Source organism: Amblyomma mixtum, chromosome 5 (assembly GCF_055824585.1).
Source record: "Amblyomma mixtum isolate Tamu chromosome 5, ASM5582458v1, whole genome shotgun sequence".
NCBI classification, from domain to species: domain Eukaryota; kingdom Metazoa; phylum Arthropoda; class Arachnida; order Ixodida; family Ixodidae; genus Amblyomma; species Amblyomma mixtum.
This window is the reverse complement of record NC_143016.1, coordinates 205,241,180-205,259,459: the sequence shown is the minus strand read 5'-3', so window position 1 is coordinate 205,259,459 and position 18,280 is coordinate 205,241,180. Positions and strand designations below refer to the sequence as shown.

General features: G+C 42.7%; 1 protein-coding gene across 2 annotated transcripts; it reads left to right on the top strand.

Annotated features, from left to right (window-relative positions):
• The first annotated feature begins 6,192 nt into the window (after positions 1–6,192).
• On the top strand, positions 6,193–17,475 carry LOC149345473 (uncharacterized). 2 transcript variants are annotated; one of them, XM_089546663.1, is made up of 6 exons: positions 6,193–6,349; positions 7,741–10,072; positions 10,156–10,197; positions 12,305–12,391; positions 14,092–14,339; positions 17,120–17,475. In XM_089546663.1, exons 2-6 carry the CDS (start codon positions 9,964–9,966, stop codon positions 17,453–17,455), a joined length of 822 nt encoding a protein of 273 aa, XP_089402789.1. In that variant the 5' UTR covers positions 6,193–6,349; positions 7,741–9,963; the 3' UTR covers positions 17,456–17,475. The 2 variants fall into 2 exon arrangements, with proteins under 2 accessions (XP_089402789.1, XP_089402790.1); XM_089546664.1 differs by lacking the exon at positions 10,156–10,197.
• The last annotated feature ends 805 nt before the right edge of the window (positions 17,476–18,280 follow it).

The window sequence follows — 18,280 nt, the reverse complement described above, 5'->3', positions numbered from 1 at the left end:
CAGCAAGAGAAACTAAATGAAGCGTTTTCAGTGTTCTGCGATTGAAGTGATAAATGGCATATATAATTTCAAGAAAATCGTTGTCATGACACTTACGTCCAAAAAAGAACCATTTAAATACACTTATAAAAACAGATCAAACAACTTATCACAAGTAAAGAGATTTCAGTATCTGGGAGTAACATTCACATCTAATGCACAGGCATATGTTCTAATTTGCTCCAAAGCACAAGCTTACCGCATATAAAAATGCCTAATAAGATCAATTCTTAAGCATGCATGCGCTGTTTGGTCACCCTTTCATGTGCGTGATGTAAAAAAACCTGTGTCTCTTCAAAGAAAAGCAATAAGATTTATTTACGGCAGCAAGAGAAACTAAATGAAGCGTTTTCAGTGTTTTGCGATCGAAGTGAGAAATGGCAAATTTAATTTCAAAAAAATCGTTGTCATGACACGACCAAAAAAGAACAATTTATATACACTTATAAAAACACATCAAACAACTTATCACAAGTAAAGGGATTTCAGTCTTCACATTCACACCTAATGCACAGGCATATCGACCTAATTTGCTCCAAAGCACCAGCTTACCGAATATAAAAATGCCTAATGAGACCAATTCTTGAGCATACATTCGCTGTTTGGTCACCCTATCATGTGCGTGATGTAAAAAAACCTGAGTCTCTTCAAAGAAAAGCAATAAGAATTATTTACGGCTGCAAGAAAAACTAAATGAAGCGTTTTCAGTGTTCTGCGATTGAAGTTAGAAATGTCAAATTTAATTTCAAGAAAATCGTTGTCATGACACTTACGACCAAAAAAGAACCATTTAAATACACTTATAAAAACAGATCAAACAACTTATCACAAGTAAAGAGATTTCAGTCTTTGGGAGTAACATTCACACTTAATGCACAGGCATATCGACCTAATTTGCTCCAAAGCACAAGCTTACCGCATATAAAAATGCCTAATAAGATCAATTTTAGAGCATACATACCCTGTTTGGTCACCCTATCATGTGAGTGATGTAAAAAAAACCTGAGTCTCTTCAAAAAAAGCAATAAGATTTATTTACGGCAGCAAGAGAAACTAAATGAAGCGTTTTCAGTGTTCTGCGATTCAAGTGAGAAATGGCAAATTTAATTTCAAAAAAATCGTTGTCATGACACGACCAAAAAAGAACAATTTATATACACTTATAAAAACACATCAAACAACTTATCAGAAGTAAAGGGATTTCAGTCTTCACATTCACACCTAATGCACAGGCATATCGACCTAATTTGCTCCAAAGCACCAGCTTACCGAATATAAAAATGCCTAATGAGACCAATTCTTGAGCATACATTCGCTGTTTGGTCACCCTATCATGTGCGTGATGTAAAAAAACCTGAGTCTCTTCAAAGAAAAGCAATAAGAATTATTTACGGCAGCAAGAAAAACTAAATGAAGCGTTTTCAGTGTTCTGCGATTGAAGTTAGAAATGTCAAATTTAATTTCAAGAAAATCGTTGTCATGACACTTACGACCAAAAAAGAACCATTTAAATACACTTATAAAAACAGATCAAACAACTTATCACAAGTAAAGAGATTTCAGTCTTTGGGAGTAACATTCACACTTAATGCACAGGCATATCGACCTAATTTGCTCCAAAGCACAAGCTTACCGCATATAAAAATGCCTAATAAGATCAATTTTAGAGCATACATACCCTGTTTGGTCACCCTATCATGTGAGTGATGTAAAAAAAACCTGAGTCTCTTCAAAAAAAGCAATAAGATTTATTTACGGCAGCAAGAGAAACTAAATGAAGCGTTTTCAGTGTTCTGCGATTCAAGTGAGAAATGGCAAATTTAATTTCAAAAAAATCGTTGTCATGACACGACCAAAAAAGAACAATTTATATACACTTATAAAAACACATCAAACAACTTATCACAAGTAAAGGGATTTCAGTCTTCACATTCACACCTAATGCACAGGCATATCGACCTAATTTGCTCCAAAGCACCAGCTTACCGAATATAAAAATGCCTAATGAGACCAATTCTTGAGCATACATTCGCTGTTTGGTCACCCTATCATGTGCGTGATGTAAAAAAACCTGAGTCTCTTCAAAGAAAAGCAATAAGAATTATTTACGGCAGCAAGAAAAACTAAATGAAGCGTTTTCAGTGTTCTGCGATTGAAGTTAGAAATGTCAAATTTAATTTCAAGAAAATCGTTGTCATGACACTTACGACCAAAAAAGAACCATTTAAATACACTTATAAAAACAGATCAAACAACTTATCACAAGTAAAGAGATTTCAGTCTTTGGGAGTAACATTCACACTTAATGCACAGGCATATCGACCTAATTTGCTCCAAAGCACAAGCTTACCGCATATAAAAATGCCTAATAAGATCAATTCTAGAGCATACATACCCTGTTTGGTCACCCTATCATGTGAGTGATGTAAAAAAAACCTGAGTCTCTTCAAAAAAAGCAATTAGATTTATTTACGGCAGCAAGAGAAACTAAATGAAGCGTTTTCAGTGTTCTGCGATTCAAGTGAGAAATGGCAAATTTAATTTCAAGAAAATCGTTGTCATGACACTTACGACCAAAAACAAACCATTTAAATAAAATAAACTTATAAAAACAGATCAAACAACTTATCACAAGTAAAGAGATTTCAGTATCTGGGAATAACATTCACACCTAATCCACAGGCATATCGACCTAATTTGCTCAAAAGCACAAGCTTACCGCATATAAAAATGCCCAATAAGACCAATTCTTGATCATACATGCGCTGTTTGGTCACCCTATCATGTGCGTGATGTAAAAAAACCTGAGTCTCTTCAAAGAAAAGATATAAGATTTATTTAGGGCAGCAAGAGAAACTAAATGAAGCGTTTTCAGTGTTCTCCGATTGAAGTGATAAATGGCAAATTTAATTTCAAGAAAATCGTTGTCATGACACTGACGTCCAAAAAAGAACCATTTAAATACACTTATAAAAACAGATCAAACAACTTATCACAAGTAAAGAGATTTCAGTATCTGGGAGTAACATTCACATCTAATGCACAGGCATATCCCAAGCAGCACATGACATCGGTCCAATGTAGGATCTGAGTTGGCAAACGACAGCCCTGTGAAGGCCCCGCGTTGCCTCTGTTCTCCCAGCCTTGGCTCAGCCATTTTTAGAAGTTGGCAGTATTGGACCAGTTTCTCGGACGTTCTCCCAGCCTTGGCTCAGCCATTTTTAGAAGTTGGTAGTATTGGACCAATTTCTCGGACGTTTTCCCCGCCTTGGCTCAGCCATTTTTAGAAGTTGGTAGTATTGGACCAATTTCTCGGACGTTTTCCCCGCCTTGGCTCAGCCATTTTTAGAAGTTGGTAGTATTGGACCAATTTCTCGGACGTTTCACCCGCCTTGGCTCAGCCATTTTTAGAAGTTGGCAGTATTGGACCACTTTCTCGAATGTTTCCCCTGCATTGACTTTGCCATATTTAGAAGCTGGCCAATTCCTGCAATAGGCAACGCAACTTTGAAGTGCCGACTGCTATGGAGCATCATGCAGTTGCTATTGTGACTTCTTAGTTTTCTCAATTGCGGCGATAGGCGCGATATATATATATATATATATATATAGCTCGCACATTGTTAATTATTTATTAGCATATATAGTCCGGGGCGTAGATAATGATATCTTCGTAAAAACCCGCATAACCTCCTGTGAGATTTTTTAAATCTGTTTTTTAAACTAAAATATGCAAAGTTGCATGCATGCATGCGATTATTTCCCCCTTTAAGGTTGTGGTCTTCGTTCTGTGTAAATGTAAAAAGTCCAGTCGTGCAATGAAAGAATGCGAGTCGGAGAAACATATATGCAGCACCGATTTTCAGGCCTGAATTTCAAAAACTATAAATAGCATTTTATAAAAATAACTTCTCGACTCTAACGTTAAATACGCTGTACCTTGATGTGCTTGGGCGTCGCAGTTAATGCGGTATACCTGCAGAACAGCACCAAAACATATATGCATGGCGCAACGTGTCGAGCACTCCATTAAAGCAGGAATGGGTAAAGAGTAACGTGCGTTTGCTCCATGATAGGACAGCGCTGACCATGCGCTTATATAAGAGATACATATAGCTTAAGAAAAAAACGTTACATCGTCTGCGGGAACTCGAATTGGAAGAATGCGAAGGCATTGCGCCTCCACGGTACTCGTTCTCTCCCTTTGCCTCGTATGCAGCCCATATGAGTTATATGTGTCAGTATATGTGCCTCATATGAACACATATAGGCTTCATACGAGTTCATATGTGCCTCGTTTGACTCATATGGGCACCATATGAGCCATGTGTCGACAAATGCGCCTCGTATCAGCACATATACTTCATACGAGTTCATGTGTGTCACAAATTAATGTGTCTCGTATGAACGCGTATAGGCTGCTTACGAGCTCATACGCGTCACAAATGTCACAGATGAACACATCTGCTGCATATATAGTAGTTCACGCGCTACGGAAAGGTGACTTGTATGGATTACATATGTGGCATACCTTAACTGACACGCGACACTCGTGCGTACACAAGAGCTCCGATATGCACCGTATCAGCTTACATCAATCTCGTGCGAAACACATAGCCGCTGATGAGTGCCTCTCATAGAGTGGGCCTTGCTGTTTGAAACACGCGGAAAAGAAGGGATGAACAAGCGATTAACAAGTGCCCAACCAACGCATAAAAAAAACTCTTGGCCTGTTTCAAATATTTTTCTCCTTGATTCTCTGCTTGTGCCCTCCTGTTGTAAACCGCGCCTATCCAAACAGTATGACGTTAGGCGTTTCCAATGTGCTTGGACAAACGTTCAGCCAGAAGGCAAATGTTGCCTTCTGGGCTTAGTTGAGCTAATAACGCCAGGTATTTTCATGCAAGAGCTCCGACTGTAGTTAACAATATGTGCGCAATGAGAGTACTACGATCAATGGTGCAGGCGCTGTGAAAATTAAAATACATACAAATATCAGATCTTTCAGTGCTTATCGCAGAGCACATCAAGATCCACAAAATCAGTGGAAGTGCAATCGGCTGTAGTTCAGCTCCTTATACCTTAAAAATAAACATTTGTCCTCGCACCTAACCGACGAATTCTATAGTGGGAAGCATAGCATAAGTCTTGTCATCGAAATGTAAAGCAGTTTTTGCCATGCCAGCAGTGGTGTAATGGGTAGTGTAGTGAGCTGTAGATCTCTACGTCGGTGGTTCGAATCCGGAACGGCGCGTAGTTTTTTTTTTCGCGTCCGAATTTTTTTTTTACTTTCTTTAGTTTACTAACTTCAATGGAAGCTATTTTATTGTTAATTGCCTTATAATTCCACCCCAGCCCTTCCCTTTCCTTTCCCAAAAATTGCAAACCAGACACATATGATGTCATATGACACATACGAGATATTCCATAATCTCGTATGAACCAGACACATATGACACATATATACGAGATTTTTCGATAGGGACGTATTAATCGCTATCGGTTAATCGTCTTCATATTGATTACGGTCATAGATTTCAATCACGCGTCTTCAGCGCGCACTTCGCTTCTGCGTCGCGTGGTTGCTTCGGACGGTAGCAAGAGTTGGGGGGTGCGTACGTCGACTGATGTTTCGGAGTGCGATCGTTTCCTGCCGCCTTGATCCAAGCTTGAAGACGTAGATGCGACCGGCCGTTGTGAAATACCGAGATCTTGCAAGATCTCACGGTATTCTTTTTCAACGATACGGTACTTGCGTTGCTTTGCATTCATGGCGAAATGCAGAAGCTTTGCGGTGAAAGACGAGGACCGCAACAGCCGCACAAAGGGACAGCAGACAGGCAGTACGACCAACACCTCCACACCACAAAAGAAAAACAAGCGCGAGCACTCGCGGCATGACTCGCGGGCAGGGTTGCCGTTGGGAACATTTTAAAAGGAGCCAAAACTTGAGCTGAAAGTAGTCAAAAGTAGCCATGCCATTCCATCTTAGCTGTCGCGTAAAATAAGATGTTTTGCTCATTAATAAATTGAAGTGTAAAAAAATTGATAAAAATTATTCTTGGCGGTGTTGTCAACACTAAGCTTCAAAGAAATTTTTCGAAACTAAACACCGCTTTACGCATAAACGTAGGCATCCGCTCTCGCTCCCACGTACGTTCCAAGCCAATCCCAATCCATAGCTTGTGGTCATTTCGTTTGGACGTTTGGCAGCAAAGCGCGCGCTTGTGAATTTTTATTTCTTCAAGCTTTTTGAAGTTTGGTGGCGGCACGCGTGAGTCACCGAGGGGAACCAGGAGGCACTGCTTGCGTAAGTATACATTCTGTCCTTTTTTCCCTTTCATGTTAGTTGTCAGCTAATATTTACTTGTGAACTTGTCAAGAGTGAGGACAATGAGCACGCCTCGTGTGTCGCCCCTTTATCTAACTTGTCTGTAGGCATCTGTCAGCAGTTGTCTTTTGATTAACTCAGCGGCGCATTGCAAGGTGTAACTGCGTGTAAGGGTTGGGGTAATATGAAGTAACACACACGTACACGAAGGGAAGCGCTTCTAAATGTCGTGTGTGTTTGTGTGTTCCTTCATCAGGGTGAACGCACTATCCCGGCAAATCTTGTTGGCGCATTGCTTCTGAGAGGGTTTGTTTCTCACGGCACATCGTACATTTATGTACGTGTATAGATATTATGATCATGATCGCAATGACAGTCGTCATGTGGTTACGGCGCTCGGCTGCTGACTCGAAATACGCGGGTTCGATCCCGGCTGCGGCGGTCGAATTTCGATGGAGGTGAAATTCTAGAGGCCCGTGTACTGTGCGCGATATCGGTGCACTCTAAAGAACCCCAGGTGGTCGAAATTTCCGGAGCCGTTCTCTGCGGCGCCCCCCATGACCAACCAGTTGCCACGTGCGATGCAGTTGAGTGTTTTTCATCGCCAATTTTTGCTTTTGTGAGGCTAATCGCTTGGTTCAGGCATGCATGTCAGACGTCATAGAGTCGCAGCCTGCATGCCTTGTGCTTGATTGACAAATGCTTCCATGGCAGTGTTGACATTGTTGCGTTGCGAGTCTCCGTGCGATGAGAGAAATGTGACAAGAACAGGATGAATGAACACAATTCTTCTGTACTGCCAGAAGTAATGCTGCTCCTGCCAGTGATCGGTTACAGAAAAAAAATTGAGAGTACTTTTTATTTATGTGTGTCCCTTCCCGCTACTCAGAGCCTTGTATTACAAAGTCTAGATCAGTGTGACTCTACATATAGCGAGTGCTAGTTTCGAGCTCGCTAATTGAACGCGCTTGTTTTCTCTCTTCCTCATTTGGTCAATCTTGCGTTTTACTGGTTTCTTTTTTCATCACTATGCTCCTGGTAGACTGCACTCAGTTTGATGTTCAATGCAGTGAAGTTGCACGCCACTATTGCTGGCTATTATTTGTTTCACATGACAGCAGGCACAGAAATATTGTTTAAATAAGTCCCAAATTGCAGGCGCTCGTGACACTTGTAACTCTCAACTCATGAAAGTTCAGAAGTGCGTTGCGAAGTAGAACGAGATGGTTGTAAGAGTACCTGTCAGTTGTCATGGTAGTGTGAAGTTTTCGGCACCCAAACAGGCAAGTGCCAGTAGAGAATGGCACAGAGAGTGTCTGGTAAAAATCCTTGTTTGCCCATTAATCTTTTGTCGTGTTTCCTCTGTGCAGCATGTCAAAACCATTCGCTGTGGTGAAGTTTCCTCTTGAGGACGACTGCCTTGCAGTCATTCCTGTCGGATGGCTCACAGAGACAAAAGAAGAGTGCTACTGGCCTGTGGCCAGGAGCTCGGAGGTGACGCGGCTCGCAAAAGCTGAGGCCGAGCCAGCTCTCGGAGGGGAGTGGATGCGTTGCCCAGTGGTCGTCGTTACCACTTGCCATAAGTAGTCTTATTGCAGACATATTGATGGTAGCTTCATCAGCGATTGTAAAGGCCTCTTTGCTAGATTCTGTGAGTCTGCACCTCTGCATGGCTAAATTACGACTAAGAAGTCATGTTGATAGCCACCGCTTAGCCAGCTGTCAAAAAGAGGAGCAGAATGAACTGTTAGCTATTGCACTTGTAAGCTGATGAACTACATCTGAAACTCATTAGTGCCTTGTTTTTGAAGACCTGTAGTTCCCAGAATTAGTGCTGCACTCAGTATGCTTTATAATATTTAGTACAGAAAGGTTTAGTATGGTAATTTTTTTTTTTGCATTATGAAACATTTTTTGGCACACAAAAAGCACAGACAAGGAAAGAGCACACAATACAAATGCCAGACATCAATTGATGCTTTGCGTTGTGTGCTCTTTCCTCATCCATGTTTGTTGTGCACTGAGACAGTGTTTCATAATGCAAATTCAGAACCAACTCATCCAGCTGTTTACATTTAGTTCAGTTTGAATTGTTAGCCTGTCGCAGTAGCTGAGTGGTCCATGCTGCTGAGCCGAGGGCCCAGGTTACATCCTGTCTGTGGTGAAATGGAGCAGTGCAGAATGCGCTTGTGCTCTGTAATATCAGTGCATGTTAAACAACCCCATGTGGTCTAAATTAATCTGGAGTCTTCCGCTACGTCATTCTTCATAGCTTAAAGCTGTTAAATCCTAGAAACCAGAATCACACTTTTAATTGTAAATAAAACAATGCCTCTGCCACATGAGTGTTTCACAGGCTTTCAAACTGATAGTCTGTTGGCCTGAGTGTTGCTATACAGGCAGCTGAACGGGCATCAAGTCAGCAAAGCAGCCCTCGGACATATTTTGTAGCGACAATTCTGTTAAGTATGGATACGTGTTTAATTATGAGGAATTATGTGAGTTAGTTTTTGGAACCCATAGTTTGTACGAGATTTTGGTGCATGGTATTGAGGGTGCCTAAGACTGTATGCTGTTTGGGCAATTAAATATGTGCTCTCGAAAGTCTGCCAGTTTCCTTTCATAAGGTTTCTGATATAAACAGCAAGCTTCTTGTGGTAAGCGGCCGTGATGGTTAGCAGTCTATGGTTGAGGAAGGAAGGACCCGTGCTCTCACTGTAATGTAAGTTATCAATCGCTCGTACAGCTCTTTTTTGTAAAGTAAGTACTTTCACAAAATTGGTTGAGGTAGTCGTTCCCCAGATCAACAAACAATATTGTACATGCGAAAAGACTAGAGAGAAATAAATTTGTAGTTTGAATTTTCGAGGCAGTATTGTGCGAAATTTATTTAGGATACCAACAGAGCGAGCCATTTTAGTGCAAACGTAGTTTACACGATCTGTCCAGAGTAAATGTTCTTCAAAAATGACTCCAAGGAACATTGTAGAGCTGACATGAGTTATAGGAGCTTGCTCGAAGTGAATTTGGAAGTTGTTCGGAACTTCCTTATTTTTGGCTCTAAACAGTATGTACTTTGTTTTCCTGACATTAAGTTCTAACCTATTTGATTTTAACCAAACAGACAATTGGGATAACCAACTATTGGAGGCTGCTTGCAAAATATTACTATCTTGCCCTGAAAAAAATACGTTAGTATCGTCTGCATAGATTATAATGTTGTCTGCTGGATGAAGGTTGACGATATCATTAATATATAATAAGAACAACGTTGGTCCTAGAACGGAGCCCTGTGGCGCACCAGACACAATCTGACCGATCCCAGATGAAATACCGTTAATGATAGTTGTTTGAGATCGGTTGTCAAGGTAGCTAGCAAATAAGGTTAAAGGAACACCGCGTATTCCATAACAATGCATTTTTTCAAGCAATATCTTATGGTTAACCGAGTCAAACGCTTTCCTCATATCGAGGAATATGCCAACTGTTAGCAGTTTATTTTCTATGTTTTCAATTAGCTTTTCTTTGATTTCCAGTAAGGCGGCCTCAGTTGTTTTGTTTTTTTGAAATCCGTACTGTTGCTTGGAGATGACATGGTTTTTGTCGAGATATTGAGAATGTTTGCAGGATCCTACAAGAGCGCCGAAAAAAAGGTGCGGCGCTACGAGTTCACTTCAGCCCTAGAAAGCTCGGCAGTTTCTGGTAATTGAAATTCTCATATTTCTTTATTGATGAGAAATTATTTTGCATACTCAACAAGACGTTCATGTGCAATTCTTTTTTAGGAAATGAGGGCCACAACGATGTTGTACAGCCGCCGTCACCACGTAAGACATGAATTCTCATTTGTTAAGCCGCCGCGGTGGCTCAGTGGTTACGGCGCTCGGCTGCTGACCCGAAAGACGCGGGTACGATCCCGGCCAAGGCGGTCGAATTTTGATGGAGGCGAAATTCTAGAGGCCCGTGTGCTGTGCGATGTCAGTGCACGTTGAAGAACCCCAGGTGGTCGAAATTTCCGGAGCCCTTCACTACGGTGTCCCTCATAGCCTGAGTCGTCTTTGGATGTTAACCGCCTTAAAACTAAAACACCATTTCTCATTTCTATTTAATGTAAGGTCGACATTGTGTTAGTTTTGATTGGGGATTTATGGTAGTATGCTTGCAAAATCTGGGAAAAAAACTCCACCGTAGCTAATTGCACTTGCAGAGAAATGGAACGTGCTCAGACTTGGCATCAGCTTTTTACATTTGCCATGCTCTCAGATCAGCAGTGATTCTGCCAGTAACCATTTCGTGGCAAACTCTCTTACCCACGTTAACAGTACTGCGAACAGGTTTCTATTCACATGACATATATTCCGCTCTCTGTGTTTGGTTTCGCCATGACAGTTTCTTTTGTGTCCTTAAATGTACCGTATTTTCCCGTGTATAAGACGCACCCGCCATATATGCAGGCTGTAATTGAAAAAGTTGCTATATAAGACGCACCCCAGTTTTCCCAGTTGGGCTAGTGAGGATCAATTAAACACGCTTGCGCGACCATCACGAAATTCACCGTACTTGTGAGAAATTCTTAAGCAACGCTAAGTGGTCGAAAAAGGCAACACTCACGCCATTCCTGCCCACGTTTTGGAAAAAAAGAAAGAAAAACGAAAAAACTCTCCCACATGTCCATAAGAACATTTTATTTCTACTTAAAACCTTGGAAGTCTTCACCTTCGGATGCGCTATCAAAAAGTTCGCCCATTTCTGGTGGCAGCGCGACTGAAATATTCTCTTCGCACTACGTACATGGAGCAAACAAAGTGGCAAAGGGTGGCTGAAAAAAGAACGCCGGCTTGTCCTGGCTTGTCTTGACAATGGCGAGAAGCGTGATTGTCGTCATCTTTTGGCATTTCACATTACTTTTGCTTGGGGCCTCCGAAACGGTGGTGTGTTTGTGATCCCGGAAGTCGTCATCCCCGTCGTTTCATGATAAAGTTCACCTAAAAAAAGTTGCGCACGGTGGTCCCCGTATTGAAGTATTAACCGTGTTACAACCGCTTCATTGCTAGTGATATTTTTTCGGTAAAAAAGGCTTGAACATGAACCTGAGTAATTTCTGAACTCTCTAAAAAAAAAACGAAAAATTTGCATATAAGACGCACCCTTGTATAGGACGCACCAGCAAGATTTTTGAAAACAGCCGCGTCTTATACACCGGAAAATACGGTACCAATGCACCATGCTGGTGCATGAGAAATGTAATTATTGAAGTACTATAGACACATATTTAAAAAATTGAAAACTGATTTTTCAGGAAAGAAAGTGGTGCAGTAATTCTCTCGCATTTCGGTGGACATTCATAAGAGAAGGGATAAAGGAGGGAGTGTGAGAAGAAAGGAAGAAGGAGGTGCCGTAGCGCCCTGGGATAATTTCAGCCGACTGGGGATCTTTAACGTGCACTGACATCGCACAGCACACGGGCACCTCTTGCGTTTCGCCTCCATCGAAACGCGCCGCCGCAGTCGGATCACAACGTTCTTTTATGTGTCATAGGTATCTGCATGATGTGACATTGTTTGTCACGTCAACTACTTGTCATGGAGGTGTCGGTTTTGATGGGTTTTGAATTATGAAGTCTTTGTACAGCCTGTGATTGAAACCAAATTAAAATATCTTTTCGGCCAAAGGAAGTGTTACTATTGCCTGGGGGGCATCTCTATATAACCAGGAATTTGTTTCTGAACTTCGTAATTTTGTGTCTATTGTGTTTTAAAAAGATCACCTGTATGAAAAACAGCCTGGCCATGCAACTGTTCTGTCCCTTCTCCAAAAATATCCTGAAGTAGCATTTCTGCATTCAATTAGGATAGAAATGTGACATTGTGGTTGTACACAGTAGTGTGTTCTGTACTTCCTGGATTGCCATCAATGACGCATGTTCATCTCCAGCCCCACTGAATCATGCTGGGGAGAGCGTGAACGAAAACAGTGCGCCACCCAGCAAGCTGGAGGGGTCGACAGCTGGGACTGTTGATGGTGAGATTTTCACTTTGTTTACTTTTGTGCAAAAAGAGAAATGCAAGCCAAACATGGGGACACAGTGAGAGGACAGAACAAATGCTGCTTGTCCCGTCTTTTCACTGTGTTCCTTTCTTTTGATTACACTCTTATTTTGTCTAGTATCAAGTGACACAACAAAATATAGAAGCTAGATCTGCTTTGCCTTAAAGAAAAACAGAGCAAATTTTAAATTTCTCATTGTACCTGCTGCTGCCGAGCAGCAGTCAACAGGCCCAGAAAGACCTAGAGAATATACTTATTCAGGAAGATATTTGCACGGAGTTCTCCTCAGTGGCTCTTGAAACGGTGCTAGGAGCACATTTCTAGTTTCAAACTATGTGCTTTGAAAGGGGTCACTCTGAAAATCATCACATGTATTTCTCAAAAACCATTGTATTGAACTGAAGTGGTACTGGAATTTACAACCTAGTACTTCCATTGCTTTCTCCTCTTGTGATTCATAGTGGAGTGGTTGTTGTGTGCCCTTCCCAAGAGCTGTATGTTGTGCTTTTGTTGGGTTCTTTTGGATCCTGGCATTTCTGTTGCCTCTCTCGGCCTACATCACCACCAGGAAGCCACTCCTACGAATTGCACTCTACACAGTAGTCCCATGTTCTGTGCATTTGTTTCCTTACCAGCATAATTTGGTCGCTTGGTCGCGGTTGGTCAGCAAGGCCCATATTGTAATTTTTCATTGTCTTTCAAAGTATTTTAAAAGTTTACTGGTTGGAAGTCAATGCAGTGCCTTGGATGCAGCGAAATGTGCTGAAAAAAAATTAATTGCGCTATCACAAAGCTCCCATAAAGGGTGCTGAAGGAGATAAGCAGCCAATAATAGTGGCATGCTCTGAAGGAGGACCTCTTGCTTAGGAAAGAACTGAACAGCCTAACTGCCTTGTGAGCACATCAGCTGGCTCCTAGTCTTGTCTTGCCTGCAGAAAATGGATGCGTGGTAAGAGATAAATGTGACCTTGTTTTATTTCTCAACGGTTTGGGACCTCCTGTGCCTAGCAAGAAACATTTGGTCCACCTCTTTGTTGCATTTCGCTTGTCAGCTAAGGGCTATAATTCCATAAGGGCTATCTTTGTTGCAGTTTTAATGCATTGATCCCTGCCAGCACTTGCAGTTAGAACAGATGTCTACCTCCAGCATTTGGCCAATGTGGGTTTTGCCGTGAGCAATACTTTCCAAATGGTGCAATGCTATATTAAGGGCACAGGCCTGCTCTGCTTTCTCGCTTCTATTAGCACATGCTTCTCATGACACTGGAAGAATCCATTTGCGACTAACTGCTGCCATCTCTGCCATGGTGCAATAGCAGTGGAAATGCCCATGAAGCAATGTAAAAATTGGCGAAGCTCATAGACTGAGAAGTCCTTTACACAACAAGGCTGCAGGTTCTGTGCTAGCTATCACACATAGAGCAGCTCCATTTCACCTAGGTGTTTGTCAGTGCATGGTGACATTTATGGCATTTAAATTAGGCTAGCAAGGAATAGAACATGAATTAGAAGTGTCCTGGAGGATAAAAACTGGGGGAAGTTTAGGAGCATAGTACAGAGTGTGTTGCTGCCTACTGTTAGCCTCATACTGTTCTTTATTGTACCTCAGTGCGCAAATGATATTATTGCGCCCAGGTTAACCCTGCTCTCACTGAAATTGTTGATTGCTTCAGTTTCAGCTACCCTGCTGAAGCTGATGTGCCTGGTGCTGGAGGTCCGACAGCAGCAGCGCGACTTAATGCAGCGGTTACAAAGGCTGGAGGATCACGTGCTGCTGCGGTCGGACCGGCAGCTGGAGCAGAGGACTCGGCCAGTGTCCCCCTCGCCACCGCCTCCCACCCTTGCACTGCCCGCATTCTCCCCCGAGGAGTTGGACACTGCGGAAGCTGCCGTCCAGGACGACAGCGTGGCTGCTGGACTGGTGATTTAATGTTTCTGATAATTCGTGTCTGGAAAAAATGAATGCCTACTAACGAATTGCATGCATAATGTAATTCCGAGGTTTGTGAAGAAATCTTGAGCTCCAAGAGTATTTGCATGCCGTGCTCTGTGAATAACATGCTCTTCATAGATATAATTCCTACTGTTGTGCTGGAGTGTGCTGTCACAGTGTGTTTTGTTAATGTAAATGTCTTGTTCATGAAAGTTGCTTGCTGATATACACACTGGCTGTTTCAGTGAACATTTTCAGGAATTCCTAAGAATAGGGAGTTCAAAATAGAAGAAATATTTGCAGGTACACACGCACAGTTATGCAGTAAATTATGTCCACCACTGCTGAGAGATCGTTCCTCCAAAAAAAAAAATTGTTTTCCCATATCGAACTTGCGCTTCTTTAGGAATTTTTGAGAGTGTTCACTGGAACGCCCTGTCGATTCCTTGTGTGGTGAGATTTACTGTTGGAAGCAAAAGTGGTACGCAATGCCCAGCCGGTAGCAGAGCTTGCAAAAACTGCATCACGTGTCGGGACAGCTGTTAGGGGACTCTCTTTATCTGCTCTTTGGCTCCTATCAATTTGTTGGGCTCAGTAGCAGTGCTGAACATGTGGCGCTCGCAATATTGCTTACGGCAAGTGCCAGTTACATCATGTTTCAGCCACGCAATGCAAAGAAAATGCCACCTGCGAGACTGCTGTCGCATCAGAGCGTTTAGGCGAGAAGGAGCGCTAAACAGCAAACCAAGCTACTGATGCTGGTTCTGTGCGAAGCATTGCACCTATCACATCTTGTAGTAGCTTGGTATTTGGCGGTGCAGTCACAGGCTTTTTTGGGGCAGTTGCTCTCAGATGGTGTCACTCAATGTCATTCGATGTAGTTTTCCAGAGCTCTGCCGGTGGCCGGTCGTTGCATAACAGACTTGGTTCCAACAAATTTTTTTTCTCAGTCAAATATTTCTGTGATTACATTATTGTTTTACATCGATCAACAGCAAAAAAAAATCCCCTATGCTTTTGTTGCCTGTGGCTGCCTTTCTTCGTATGTGTCTCATAACGAGCCCCTCATTTTCCTTACATTTGTCATTTATTGTTGTGCTGTTTTAATTTAGTTCAGCAGTGGACTTTGTAGCTAACATTAAGGATGTTGTAAGGTCTGTTTTACAGGAAGCTGAGCTTTCGGTTAATATACTGTTGCATGAACTGCTGTGAACACAGCTGGAAGTTGGTCCTCTCTCAGCGCGTCTTTAATTTCGGCTAGGTTTCCCAAATAATGGGGCAGCTTTAACCCACCTCTTCCCTGTCTTTTGCTCACATTATGCACATTTCATTACTTAATCTGCTGCCAAAAACAAGCAACATCGTTTAATTAAATGTGGTTGCTAAGCACGCAGCTTTACTCAGGTGCTTGGGGATTTAAATAAGCGCCCTTTGTATAGCATTAATTAGACTGCTCAATTTCAGGGTAGTGAGCCCCGCCATGGTGGCTCAGTGGTTAGGGCACTCGACTGCTGAACCCAAAGACTCAGGTTCAAACCGAGCCGTGATGGCCAGTTTTCCATGGAGGCGAAAAGCAAGGCGCCCGTGTGCAGTGTGATGTCAGTGGCGCATGTTAAAGACCCCACGTGGTCGAAACTTCCGGAGCCCTCCACTATGGTGTCCCTCATCATAGCCTGAGTCACTTTGGAACTTTAAGTTCTACAAACCAAATCAATTTTAGCGTAACGGCTGTGCAGAGAAAACACATCCAGCACATAGATATCTGCAAAAAGCATTATAGTTATAATATAATAATGTCCAAGATGCAAAGCATAATGGGTAGGAGTTGGCCACCTTTGCTTAATCGCTAAAGTTTCCCTGCTCTTAGTAAACTGGGAAAAAAAAGAATGTCCATATTGGTGGTGGTGCTTTCTGCTGGTAGCAACTAGTCAAGCTATTGTATCATACAGAAATTATGCATTATGATTGTAGGTACTCGCATGGGCTGTTGACAGGTAGTCACACAATTGTCTTAGCTATTCGATTCTGCTAAACTAAATGAAATTATAATTGATGTTTGTGCCTAATAGCTTGTGCACCTGTGGTGTTTCTGAGGGAGGTGGGCTCCAACATAATGACCGCCATCATGGGGGTGGCTGTACAGAGGATGTACAGCCTCCATGGCCGCAAGGGCAAGTGGTCATTTATTGCCCTGAAGCTATGCAAGGTGGCAACAGGTATGTTGTTGCAGTAGCTTTTAACTGAATTTTAGAAGATGAGTGGAAGAACATGCACCAGGTTCTGCTGCGCTTTGTTTTCTTTTCTTCTTTTCAGTTGATACTTTACCAGTTTTCTTTTTCATTACAGGTGAATATTTTGTTACTGTTTTTATGGGGGTAGTCATCTGCAGTTTTCTTCCATGTGCATCTGAAGATATATGAGTCAGCAGATGCCTTTCAAAGAAAGCCCTCCCATCAGTCATATCCATCTCTTGTCATGGATCGTAGTCGTGCCTTGTATCTGCCAGCCATTTGTGCTCCCATATGTTAGTAGTGCAAAGTGGTCGACCGTGATGTCACAGCAGCTTTATACAGTTGGTTAGAAGAGCTTTCAGGTGGATTTTCTCCTCAAGTTGTATTTGGATACTGTAGTCCTTTCATTTTGGCACGCACTTTGAGTTAACATGTACTTGTGGCCTTTTCTGTTTTCTCTGTTGCTGAAATAATCTTGATTTCTGTTAACGAGCAAACTTTTTCTGCTGGCCTAAAATGAACGCTTATCTTATGCAGATGCCATCTGTGAGAAGACGGGGGCGGATGTGGTGGAAGCGCAGGGGTTTATTAGGAAGTGGTTGCCAGGTTCGGTGGACCGTGGCGGCGGACGCAAAAGGCGTTTTGCCGAAGCGTTTCTGCCAAGTACCGCTGCCGGCCTGGCAACCACTGCGAGCCCCTGTGCTTCAGCCCCCAGCACAGTGCCCTCCCTTCCCCAAGCGGCCCCCACCTCCCAGAAATCCTCCTCCCGCGCGGCCCTGGCTCCTTCCCAAGGTCCCGCCTCCTGCGCGGCCCTCGCTGCCTCGCAGGACTCGCGCAACCGCGCGTCCCCAGCCACGGTGCCTAATTATTTAATAAATAGTTTCTCAGTTGGATTCTTTCGTTGCCTCATTTTGTTGTGCATGTGTATAGAAGAGATGATTGCAGCTTTGCAATGCCAAAACCCATGGCTTTCCCAATGCGAACATTAACTGGAATGTGAATATTCGCTGAACTGGAAATGCAATGGCATAAACTTCGGGCAAGCGTTAGCAGAAAGGCTGAACAGTGGCCTAATTGTGGTATGTCAAGCCGGTGTTGGTAGAGCAGCTGAAAGTGGGTACAATAGCGGCATGAATGTCGGTTCAGTGTTGGTAGAGCGGCTGAACAGTGGTCTGATAGTGGCATGAATGTCGGTTCAGTGTTGGTAGAGTGGCTGAAAGTGGGTACAATAGCGGCGTGAATGTCGGTTCAGTGTTGGTAGAGCGGCTGAACAGTGGTCTGAGAGTGGCATGAATGTTGGTTCAGTGTTGGTAGAGCGGCTGAACAGTGGTCTGAGAGTGGCATGAATGTCGGTTCAGTGTTGGTAGAGCGGCTGAACAGTGGTCTGATAGTGGCATGAATGTCGGTTCAGTGTTGGTCCGAACATCAGGCCAAGGTTGGAAAAAGTAACTTTTTGCCCCAATGCCGACGTCGGTACGACTTTCGAGCCGGTTTTGACCAGCATTATGCCAGCGTCGGTCCATTGTTGGTGTGCTGCTTGGGATGTTCTAATTTGCTCCAAAGCACAAGCTTACCGCATATAAAAATGCCTAATAAGATCAATTCTTAAGCATGCATGCGCTGTTTGGTCACCCTTTCATGTGCGTGATGTAAAAAAACCTGTGTCTCTTCAAAGAAAAGCAATAAGATTTATTTACG